At 47.2% G+C, this 13127-nt stretch overlaps 1 protein-coding gene across 4 annotated transcripts in view; it reads left to right on the top strand.

The window, feature by feature from the left end:
- Window positions 1-13127, top strand: part of IGF2BP1 (insulin like growth factor 2 mRNA binding protein 1) — a 1614238-nt gene that overhangs the window by 1190885 nt on the left and 410226 nt on the right. The window contains exon 1 of one of the 4 annotated variants that reach the window (XM_078645536.1): window positions 12338-12762. The exons of the other annotated variants lie outside the window; for them this stretch is intronic. Coding sequence (XP_078501662.1) covers window positions 12588-12762 — 175 coding nt within the window. The 5' untranslated portion in view covers window positions 12338-12587. Of the gene's footprint in view, window positions 1-12337; window positions 12763-13127 lie in introns of those variants that run through there. 4 annotated transcript variants of the gene reach the window in all.

Raw genomic sequence — 13127 nt, 5'->3', positions numbered from 1 at the left:
TGCAACCCATAACCTTCGTTATGTAAAAAAGGACCAACCTTTTCTCTTAGCCAATCAGAGGCACCCACCCTCTAGAACCCTCCTGAGAGAACCTCTTGCCCCTCAGATTTTCTACCGGCACGTTGTGCTAGGGAGTCTCCTTTGAGCTCTGCTCAAAATCTGGATTTCCAACTTTGTAGAAGCTTCATATTCAGACTATTTCTTCTGGAATTAGAGAAATTAGAGTCTGTCTCTTATCTACATTTCTGAAAATGGCTGGAAAGGAGAACAAGGGTCTGTTTAGAGCCTGTGCTACCTGCTCTAAAAAGAGACTCTACACAGATGACCCACATGAAGACTGTATATATTGTCTTTACCCGGACCACCAAGCAAAGGATTGCAAGGTATGTCGCACTTTCTCTAGTAAGACCCTTAGAGATCGTGAAGGACACCTTATAATTTGGCTTCAGAAGATCAAGGCCAGAAAGGAGGTGGTTTCTAGCGATAGTGACCAGGAATCCTCTACTTCTTCCAGGAGATCTAAAAAAAGAATAAGATCTCCTCAGGCTCATTCCTCAGGAGACCGTCCTGAGAAGGCCCTAAAAAAGACCAGCCAAGGGTCTTCCGGGTGTAGTCCTTCGAAATCTCCTCAGAAAAAATCAAAGGAGAGTAAAGGACTCACTTTAAAAGAGAAAGAATCCAAAAGAGCCTCTTCTGAGCCTTCAAAGACGCCACCATCGGCTCCGGCATCATTCAAGAAGCCATCCTCTAGTATTCCTGAGGAGGAAGTTAAAAAATCCAAATCGTCGACGGGAGCGTTGACGAGGCCGTCGACGGCGAAATCATCGACTACGGCGACGACTAAGGTATTGGAGCCAGCGTCGACGGGAGCATTGACGACGGGAGCGTCGATGACGAAATCGTCGACGGCGGAGGTGTCGACAGCAAAGGTATCGCCGACGGGAGCGTCAACGACGACAGTGTAGACGCCGGTGACATCGTCGACGATGGTGTCGACGACAGGATCTTCGTCGACGGTGATGACAATGAGATCGTCGACGACGATTACTATGTCGTCAGCGAAGAGTGGATCTATGGCGCTGACAACAGCTTCGTCGACGGTGGTATCGATGACGATCTCGTCGACGAGCCCGTCGACAAGACAAACCCCGGAAAAGAGCAGGAAGAAGATCACGCCAGCAGTAACTTCTCCTAGTAAAATTACTCCATCGGTCCCGTCGCACCTTTTGGAGGAAGAAGATTCAAAAGATGATGGGCCCTTTGGGTATACACAAGTCCATCGGAGCACCATGTGAAATGTCAAGATGAGGATGATGAGGAAGGGTATGAGGAATACCACAGTGTCACATACCACCGCTACCAACAAGAAACTCAGGAGCAGATGGTAGCAATGCCATCATCCATGTTGACAGATTTGCAATCCATGTTGGCGGATTATAAACGGAGGTTTCCGACGTCAGGAGTTTCTCACGACATTCCACCTTCACGTCCTCGTTCGATTCCGGCCACTCTAGTCCGCAGTACAGAAAACCTGTTGAACACTGCTACGCTAACACCTCCGAACCGTCAGCAGCAGGATCCTGTGACATCAGATGATGATGATGACCGCGAAGAAGGGGAACTACCAGAACCCCACAGAGAATGGAATGATTATCTGATTCCTTCTCCGCCTTCGCCCACCCAAGTACCGGCAGATTCTCTGCCGGTGGATATTGGTGGATTCCACAACTTGATGGAGAGGGCGGCGAAAAGATTCCAACTGTCAATGAAAACAACTCAAACAGAATGTTTACTTTATGACTTTAAAGAGCCATATCAAAAATTGGTCAGGTCTATACCAATTCTTGACCACAAATGGAAGGAAGGATTGCAGGTCATGACAACTCCAGCAACGGTTACACTAGTACTAGCGAGGCTGGATAAAAAATATAAGGCACCTGCGGACGCTCCAACGTGTTTACTGGGCCATCCTAAACCAGACTCCAATCATCTCGCAAGCAGCGCAGCAGAAGTCAAAAAAATCCAGAAGCACCTATTTCGGCACCTCCGGACAGGGAGGGACGGCGTTTAGATAACGCAGGAAAAAGATTCTCCTCCATGTCAGCGCTCCTAGTCAGAGCTGCTAATGCCCTTGCCATCCTGGGCAGATATGACAGACAGCTGTGGTGTGATGTGGCACCCTATATCGACCTCCTCCCAGAAGACTCTAAGCAGGAGGAGAAGAAGGTTTTACAAGAAGGGGAGAGAACTTCGGCTGAAGTTATTGATTGCGCTATGGACATAGCTACCACAGCGTTTCGTTCCCTCGGAGGAGCAGCAGTTTTGAGGCGCCAAGGTTGGCTGAGGGCCACTTCCTTTAGACCAGAGGTCAAAAATAAGATTCTGGACCTACCCTTTGATGGGGGATCTCTTTGGGCGCATGGTGGATGACACCCTTCAAAATATTAAAAAAGACACGGATACAGCGAAATCTTTAGGTGCATTACAGTACCGGAAGGGGCCTTTTCGAGGCGCTCGTGGAAGAGGACAACCCTCGTATAGAGGTGGATACCAGCAAGGAAGATATACATCCTATTCTTCCTCTTTGCAGCTCTATCGGCAGCAATATGGCCAGAAACAATCGGGAGGCTACTCTATGTCAACTCCCAGAGGACGAGGACAGGAAGAGGTAATAATAATAAAAGACAATGACAACCTACAGATTGCGGATCCTTCTCCTCCTATCCTGTCAAATGTTCCCCTGGGTGGAAGAGTGACTCAATATTTACCACAGTGGTGGAAGATAACATCGGACAAATGGGTTCTCCACGTGATACAATTCGGACAAACATTAGAATTCCTCCACTTTCCTCCTCCCACGCCACCGACATATCAAGAAGCAAAACACCTATCCCAGATGCGTCGGGAGATTCAGGCAATGCTCCGAAAGGGAGCAATAGAACCGGTGCCGAACTCCCAGAGAGGAAGAGGATTTCATTCCTGTTTCTTCTTGATCAGAAAAGATGCTCTCAGGTGGCGTCCGATCTTGGACTTAAGGTCCCTAAATGCTTACCTCAAGAAACAGTCATTCAGAATGATAACTATGCAGGATATTCTACTGCTCTTAAACCCAGGGGATCAGATGACCTCCCTCGATTTACAAGATGCATATTTCCATATCCCCATCCATCAGTCCCACAGAAAGTTCCTTTGTTTTGCAGTGGCAAAAGACCATTACCAGTTCAAGGTGCTACCATTCGGCCTAAAGTCTGAGAATATTTACAAAATGTCTGGCGCCGGTGGCGGCCTATCTAAGAAGACAAAAACACCAGATAGTTCCATACCTGGACGACTGGTTGATAAAGGCACCGTCGCAGGAAGCAGCTCACGCTTCCACCATAGCATGCAGGGAGCTGTTTGCGGATCTGGGCCTGACCTTGAATGTAGGAAAATCATCTCTACAGCAATCCAGGACGATCAAGTTTCTAGGTGCAATCCTAGATACAATACAAAACAAGGCATTCCCGTCAGTGGAAAGACATTTGGGACTTGTAAATCTAACCAAGCGATTCGGCAAAAGAAAGTCTCTTTCAGTCAGAAGATACAAGTCGCTTCTGGGAACAATGTCCTCATGCATACCACTCATTCCCCTATGTCGCTTACGAATGTGACCGTTACAAGAAGAACTGGATCTTCAGTGGTGCCAAGCAAAGGGATCCTTTGAGGACAAGATAAGAATCACGCGTCCAATGTTGCAGGCAGCAAAGTGGTGGACTCGCAGGAACAATATCTCTGTGGGTCTCTCTTACCTGACCGAACCAGCTCCGTTGGTAGTCACCACTGATGCCTCTCTCGAGGGATGGGGAGCCGTCCTACAGGAGTTACAGCTCAGCGGTCGATGGCGCAGACAAGAACAACACCTTCACATAAACCTATTGGAGTTAAGGACAATAGGATTAGCGTTGTTGGCCTTCCTGCCAAGAATAGAAGGGAGATCAGTGTTAGTGCGGACAGACAACACAACTGCAATGCACTATATAAACAAGCAGGGAGGAACAAGATCTCTCTCTCTGTCAAAAGAGGCACAGAAAATATGGAAATGGGCGATAGATCACGGAGTGACTCTGAAAGCCATACATCTGCCAGGAGATCAAAACACAACAGCGGACACCCTCAGCAGGCAGAAAACGACCTGTCACGAGTGAGAGGTGGATCAGGACACACTGATGTCCATCTTTGCCAAGTGGGGAATACCAACGGTGGATCTATTTGCCACAGCCCAGAACAAGAAATGCTGATTCTTTGCAAGTTGGCGTCACCAAAGGGGATCATGGGGGAATACGTTTTTGACGGCATGGTCAGGTGTCTTTGCCTACGCATTTCCGCCGATTCCTCTCCTGCCACGAGTACTCACGAAGATGAAAAAAGAACCATGCAGGATAATATTGATAGCTCCTTGGTGGCCCAGGCAGCATTAGTTCACAGAGCTGCTCCTTTTATCGGAGACCGAGCCAATACGTCTTCGACCAATTCCAACACTGCTGACTATGGAGAAGGGACAAGTACGGCAGCCAGACCCGACATCATTGCAATTAGCGGCCTGGCTCCTGACCACGGAGAATTTCAGCACTTGAACATTCCAGCAGAATGCAGAGAGATTCTGGCAAAAGCAAGAGCGGAAAGCACTGATAGAACGTACAGGATGAAATGGAAGAGATTCTGTTTATGGTGTCAGGAGAATGCCTTACATCCTCTGCGGGCAGAGGCGCATCAGATTATCCCATATTTGCTAAAACTAGCTAAATCAGGATTAGCCCATGCATCTATTAAGGTGCATTTGGCGGCAATTTCACTATACAGGAGAAACTCAGCACGTCCTTCTCTGTGGTCGGAGATAATTGTGAAGCAATTTATGAAGGGGTTATTTCGAGTTTACCCACCCATCCGACTTCCACCACCAGTATGGCAACTGAACGTTGTCTTGTCACAACTTATGAAACCGCCATTTGAGCCAATACACAAAGCCGATTTAAAATTCCTCTCCTGGAAGGTGGCTCTTTTACTAGCTCTAACATCAGCCAGAAGGGTAGGAGAAATACAAGCCCTTACAACGCAAGAGCCATTTCTCCAATTCAAGGAAGACAGATTAGTCCTCAGAACGAATCCAAAATTCATTCCGAAAGTACCAACAACTTTCCATTTGAATGAGCCCTTAATCTTGAAAAGATTTTTTCCTCAACCATCGACGGCGGCGGAAAGGACTCTCTACACTCTGGATGTTCAGCGTTGCCTGCAGTTCTATTTGCAAAGGACAAAGCCGTTTAGAAAGTCTACACAATTGTTTGTGGCATTTAGTGCCCTCAGAAAAGGTTTCCCGTTGTCAAAACGAGGAATTTCAAGATGGATCTCGAGTGCTATCCAGTTCTGTCACCAAGCAGCGGGAAAGCCATTGACTGCACGTGTTCGTGCGCATTCCACAAGAGCGGTATCAACATCAACTGCTCTATTTTCAGGCGTCTCCATACAGGACATCTGCAGAGCAGCTACCTGGAGGAGTACGCATACCTTCACCAGCCATTACTGCCTAAGGAGTGTACTTTTTGCTTTTTGGCTAACAGGTGATGCGGACACGCTGCCCTTCCGTTTCTAATGGTCACCTGAAGATTGTACCTTTTTCTTAAACTAACAAATATTACTGAATCACTAGAACTGGATTCACCCAGTATCCCTGTTCATTCGTGGAACCCAGGACCTCCATTTTGAATTTGCATGTCGTCCCCATCGTCTTGGGACTTGGCTAACTGCTCATAGGCATGAAAATGAGACTATTGTCCCTGAGTTTCTTAAATAGAAACAGAAAGAGGGCTACCGGATTCCAGGACCCTCTTACATCTACCAATTCGGTGGCCATCTTGGAATGAGCAGCCCCCAGTCCATAATGGTGTAAATAAATGTTGTAACTGATAATTCTTGAGACCTGAACCCTGCCTGACTAATATCTGGTAACATAATTCAACAGAAGAGTAATTTAAAAGACCCAGAGTCTCACACATCTTGAAATATCACAACTTTTTTCTTGTTAAAGCCTCCTTAACCACAGAAGCATACCTACATGCTTGCAAAGCCTACAGGTAAGGAATTTGAATAAATATGATGTTGCACTGACTACGTATCCCTAAAAGATAAAACAGATGTACCTTAATACTACTGACCTATGTTTGAAGTGTGGGGAGGGCATGGAGTTCGAGGTTCACACATGGTGGGAATGTCATACTGGAATGGTCCTTTTCCTCAGCGCCTCTTACTACAATATACTCTAGTCTCTCATAGACGCACTTACTTACCTAACTATCATCATAAAAGCATTGAAAAGTGCTGATACACTCCATGCGCTTGGAGTGTCCTTCTGGATTGGGCCAAATGATGATGTTTACTGTAAAAGCATGGTTAGTTGGGCCCTGATCTCTTTTTGAGTCTAGGACGTACACTGCTATAAATGATCTCTTTTGAGTCTAGGGCTTATATTGATATAATATTGCAGTTAATACGGCACTTTAGAGTTTATTGTATATACTGCATATAATTGTATGATAACTACCTCCCCAGCTTACTGCTTGATTCCTGATGACGACTCTGCATTTTCTACCATTCAACCATGCGCCTGCCTAACCCCACCCAGAACACTAATCTTGTGCTTTACGGGCCCAACTACTGGTCCGTTAACTACCCCAAAAAAATTACCAGTAATGCAAAATAGAACTTCAAGAACAGTACTCTAAAACAACATCTGGAAACACTCATTGTAGATAAATACCACTCAGTGACCAGCGGCAACACGAAAACCAATTTAATTTTTTACACTATTCGCCCAACTACATGGAAAAACACCTTCTCTCCTCACCTTCAAGTCACCAAGTCAGTAATCATTCCCTATGGTGAAAAAATCTCCACTACCATATCCCTGACCTTCAAAGGGGAACTCACCATCTCCATCTACAGAACTGGAACCATTCTCATTCAGGCCACCGACCCGCAACTCACCACTTTTGACCGCCACTTCCCCACACTTCTCTCCTCGTTAACTCAACTGAGCCATCAAACCCTATCCCTCCTATCCCCCTTCACCCTCACTAATAATGTGGAACGGATCAAATCTCCCTGCCCTGAAGAACCTCTCCTCAACTCAGGGACATCCACCATCACTCACTACAATCATACTACCCTTATCATTACTCTCCGTCGCCAAACACCCACCATTATCACATCAAATGATCACACTAGGAACAACAAACTCACAAGAAACAAACACCACAAGGCCGATCTTGATAGCTTGGTCTCTTACCCTATCCCTCCTGCGACTGAAATCCCCTCAGGCACTCCCCTCTCTACCCCTGATAATCTGAACCCTCCCTCACAATCTATCCCTTCCTCCTACACAGACCCTGTTCCCCAACCCTTACTTCCCCCTTGTCCAACGTCATCTCCAATCCAGTGGTCACTCTCTCCCCTACTACCACTGCACACTCCCCTTCCGATGTCCCACATCCACAGGCACAACCCGTCTCCTCCGCTTACCTCACTGACAACCCCTGTGACATCCCCATGTCCAACGCCTTCACCAATCCAGCAGACTCTTTCCCCCTATCATCACTACCCACTCCCTTTCTGTCGTCGCACACCCACATACACAACCTGCCTCCACTGCTAATCTCACTGACATTCCACGGAACTCTGACTTCCTACCTAGAATTTCTCTCCCTCCTCACTTGGACACTAGTCCCACCTCTCCTCCTCTGAACTCCTTGAATGGGAACATTACAAATCCTGCTCCCCGCGTCCACCTCTCCCCTCTCCTGATCCCACGGATTCCATCCAATCCCTGACCCCTGTTCACTCTCCCTCCATAGACCCAAGTCATTCTCGGCCCCTGCCTAATACCTTAAAGTTTTCCAGCTCAATAGCACAGCAACTGAACAGAATAGAGTGGGAAATTAACTACCTTGTTGACGATTTACTATGCTTACAAAAAGACCAAGCCACCGTGCTCCCTCTCCCTGGGTAGATTTGCTCCTACCTCACTCAATACCTCTCCCATGGCCCCACAGAGCACCCCTCGACCCTCCAGACCGTCAGCGAGTCAGGCACTTCGACCCACCGGGATGGCCAACCCTTTTCGGTACCGAAACCTGATGATATCAACTACTCTTACCTTGATTTGAGCCAGAAGTCAGCCACTTTCTCCATCCCTGTTATTATTGGCACAAACAGAATCCTTAAAACTGTCCACTCGCCTAGACCTCCTGCACAATACTCCTCTATCCACCTAACTCTCTCCATCACTGAGGCTCCCCTCCCTCTCTCTTGCATGCTCCTAAACTGCAGATCAGCTGTACAACACGCCACAGACATTGCTGAAGCTCTACTCACTGAAGAAATTGACATTGCTTTCCTCACAGAATCCTGACTCAATGTCCATTCCACCCCCATTCTTGACATTCTCAACCCTCCAGGGTACCACATCATCAGACAAGACATGCTGATCAAAACTAGGTGTGGGGGACTAGCCATCATTCACAAAGATGGAATACAGATTTCCAAACTTAATCCTGCAGAACACCTTTCGCTTGAATACCTGGGTGCCGAACTCACTGCCAAGGGCTCCTCACCCATCAAATTCAACACCATCTCCCATCCCCCGGGAGAGCGTACCCTTTTCCCCGAAGAACTAACAGACCTAATAACACGGTTCTCCATGACAGACACTAAAGACGTGTTTCTGGGTGACCTCAATATCCACTGGAATGACCCAGAAGAGTCCACTGTCCAGAACCTATCCAACCTAACTGAAATATATAACCTCAAACAACTCTGCAATAAACCAACTCACATCAAAGGTGCAACACTGCATGCGATCATTACAAACAATGAACTGGTCTCTCTGAGAGCGAGTTCTCCCATTGACTGGTCTAACCACCACCTCATTCTGTTCAAGATTGACGCACTTGTCAGCCACCAATCTATTCGTGATGACAAACCTAAACACTGGACCAGAAACGTCAAAGAAGTCCCTTTATCCGAACTTGAATCCAGGATTCATGCCCATCTTCAACTGCAACCCTCATCATGGATGGCCGATGACCTCACTACACACTTTAACTCAAAAATGACAGAGGTTTTTTTTTTTTTTTTTTTTTAATACCAAGTAGCTCTACTCAAACTCAAACAATTGAGGCAAACCAAATCTAAACCATGATTTAACGTGGATCTGAACGATGAAAGGCGTCAACTCAGACAAATGGAAAGGTCTTGGAGACTAAACCCCTCGACCTTGCAACTAGCTCAACTTAGATCCGCACAGGAGGGATACAAAAAACACATTTTCAGTGAAAAAGGCGTCTTTCTTCCGCAGCCAACTAGATCTGGTGAAAAACAGACCGAGGGAACGCTTCAACATTGTCAAAAGCCAAACAAACTGCACTCCCTCTCAAGAAATCAAAGCCACCAAAGAGCGATGTGAAGAAATTGCCACCTTCTTCACAAATAAAGTCTCAAAAATGTATCAATCCTTCATCCATACCGCTAACCCTCCTTCCCTCTTAACCTGTCCCCCTTTAACCACCTGTGACCATTCAGAAAGAGTTCTTACCAAGGACAATCAGGTCTGCCTCCAGCTAAAAAACAATGCGCATTGGTCTGACTTTGAGCTAATATCGGAAAACGAGGTCTCCAGTATAATTTCTAACCTAAAACCTTCCTCCCACACTATGGACTCCCTCCCATCCACAATTATAAAAGAACTCAACCACACCATTTCCCCTTTCTGGACAAATATCGTCAACGCCTCTCTCACCTCAGGCTGTGTCCCAGACTCCCTTCAAGTAGTACAAATCACACCCATTCTCAAGAAACCAGGAGCCGACCCTAATGATCTTAACAACCTCAGACCTATCTCCATCCTCCCATTCCTTGCAAAAACTTGGAGAAATGCGTTGTCCGCCAACTCAACAAACACATTGATGAGTTCAACTTCCTCGACACCTTTCAATCAGGATTCAGGAAAGGCTGTCGCACGGAAACAGCTATGCTCAACGTCTCTGACGATATTCACAAAGCTTTAGATGCAGGTGATGCTTGCAGACTCATCCTTATTGACCCATCTGCTGCATTCAACACAGTAAATCATCCAGCTCTTCTGGAGACCTTGTCAAAGCGCTCCGGCATTAATGGCACAGTACTAAAATGGTTCACCTCCTTCCTTCAACACCGCTCCCAACAAATTAAAATCAACTCCTGTCTCTCGAAGCCTACAAAAGTCACAATTGGGGTCCGGCATGGCTCGATCCTCTCCCCGTCCCTCTTCAATCTCTTCATGGAGCCCCTCACAATCATCTTGAAAAAAGCTGGAGTGAATTACCACCTTTACGCTGATGAAACCCAAATCTATTTCAAAATCAAGTCTCCCAGCGACATCCGACACCCCAAAATCACTCTAACCGACATCCAAACTTGGTTCACGCTAACCACTTAAAGCTCACCCCAGATAAAACGGAACTAATCCTATTCTCTCCAAAAAGCAACCGTCGACCAATCCAAGAGTGGCTCAAGAATCTGGTTGCCCTAAACTGCCCCCTTTTCCAACCCGACTCAGTTAAATCTCTAGGCATCACCCTTGACAAGAACTTATCAATGGAGGCCCACATCAAAATCTCTGCAAAAAGTGCTCTTTTCTCTCTAAAACACTTCAAGAAATTGAAACCTTTTCTTCCCCACGATGACCTCAAGACAGTAGTCTAATCCCTAGTTCTCTCTAAAATTGACTACGGGAACGCCATCCTAACAGGGACTCCAAAAGCTCACCTAACCTCCCTAAGGGCAGTGCTGAACATGGCCGCGCAACTCATATCTGGAGTAAAAAGATTTGAACACATCTCTCCAGCTCTCAACTCCCTCAACTGGCTTCCCATGGAAGGGAAGTGTATTTACAAACTGGCCTGCATCACAGACAAAACCCTTCACTCTCCACCCCCAACTACCTGAACAACAAACTGGTAAGAGCAGGTCAATCCAGAACACTGAGAAGCTCCACTCACTCCTTATTCCTCCGAAACTGAAAAAGAAAACCACCCAATACCGATCGTTTTCTGGCAACGCTCCCAGAATGTGGACTGCTCTCCCTAGAGTCCTCAGATGCAACCCCTCCTTCTCCTGTTTCAAAAGGGACCTGAAACTCCATCTCCTTAACAAATACTTCCCTGACCAACGTCAACTAACCTAACTTCAATATCCGAGTTGACTCCTCTCTCTCTTGACATTCAAGGATAGTTGGTGACCGGACTGTGTTAACCACCTTTTTTTTGTTCTCTCCCCCTCCGATGCACTATTTACTTATTTTTCATGCTGTATTTTTTATCTATGGTTTGCTTCCTTACTGCCTGCCCACTATATAATGCAATTTCCTTCTGTTTTTTACAGTGTGTATGTAAAGCGCTCTGATACCTACGGGTCAAGCTGGCACTATATAAAACGTTTAAAATAAAAAATAAAATAAATAAACTGTTGCATGGCTAAACACTTATAAGGTCCCAAAGGCGAGACCTATTGGCTATGCCAATGCTTGTTTATCATGATTTTACATGTGTAAATTCGAGTACCTTACGTAACTTACCTGGTTGTACAGTAAAGCGCTCTCACACCTTTACGTAAAGGTCATGACATATAAAATTGCACTAAATGAAATAAATAAGTATTTATCTTCTTTTTATCTAACAGGTACACAAAACTCGATATATAGATAATCTCAATGTGCTGGTAGTGCTGCAAGAGTCCCCTCTGCTATGTTGCTCACAACAGAATGTGAAGGAAGTGTTTATTTTGAGTGTGTTTTCTTGCGAGGGTGTCAGCATAGTAAGGCATATTTTAAAGCTGGTATTTCCTGTACGTTTCCCCCTTCTTTGTAGCAGATGCAGTTAGGCTGCCGTCCCCTACCCTCAAAATTCCCTGGAAATTGCATCTTGTCCCTAATCTCTGTTCTGTGACCCTGCGGTCCGAGGCAGCTCCTCTTGGCGCCAGGAGCTCTTTGATGGCGAGGCTACACTAGGAATCCCATTGATGAGATGGAAAGCACTGGGGGAGGGGCACCCCGGGAAGGGGCGGTTAGAGTAAAGAGGCGGGGGATCCTGTGAATGAGGGAGGCCACACCAGATGGTCAAATATTTATCACGCTTGGAGGAAGGATGGAAGTGGTTATATGCAGGTAAAGCTGCCCCCCCCCCCTTCTCAGCCTACAGCCCCCTCCCTCGGAGAGAGGACACTCCCTTCTCACCACCCACCCAAAAAAGGAGGTGGCTCCTCCATCTAACAAACCACGTGTCTCCCCTCCCCCTCCTTACACAAAACAATTTTCAGCCCATTTTTCAGGTCGATTTTATTTAGAGGCGGCGCCAACGCGGGGCCGGGAAGGTCCTGTGACAGATTGAGGGGTGGGAGGAGAACTCAAAGGGGCCGGGGGCTGGAGGAGGAGGAAAGGAGCCATAGCCCGCCATAGTCAGAGCCCCAGCCCTGCCCGTGCTGCCGCCGTTGCACCGCCGAGCCAGCCCCGGGGCCCCGCCATGAACAAGCTCTACATTGGGAACCTGAGTGAGGCCGTCACGGCGCCAGACCTGGAGCGGGTCTTCCAGGAACAGCACATCCCCGTGGCCGGCCAGTTCCTTCTCAAGGCGGGCTATGCCTTCGTGGACTGTCCCGACGAGCAATGGGCCATGAAGGCCATCGAAACTTTCTCGGGTAAGGCCCTACGCTTTGCCGGCTAGTTTTCATTCTGCTTGTTTATCGCACACACACTTCCTCTACCACACTGCAGCGCCCTGGCCCTGTTCGCACTCTCACGTGGTAGGAGAAGAGGGTGCTTCCTTGCATGCACACAGGGTCTGTGTACCTTCCGTATCGTGTCCCTTCCGGAGGTAGACCTTTCACCCGTAAGCGCCGAGAGTTCATGTGGGTTCCCGTCCCTGCAAGCCAATTCCAGCCACACGGCGCAGCCCCTCTCGCCCCCACCCTTTCCAGATATGTGTTGACAAGAAGGTAAAGTGAAAGGCTGTCGTAGGGCATCGCTTGTGTAGGAGCATTTTGTACCCACCCCTCTCGGAATC

This window comes from Lissotriton helveticus, chromosome 5_1, assembly GCF_964261635.1.
Source record: "Lissotriton helveticus chromosome 5_1, aLisHel1.1, whole genome shotgun sequence".
Lineage (NCBI taxonomy): Eukaryota > Metazoa > Chordata > Amphibia > Caudata > Salamandridae > Lissotriton > Lissotriton helveticus.
This window is presented reverse-complemented; position numbering and strand designations above follow the sequence as displayed.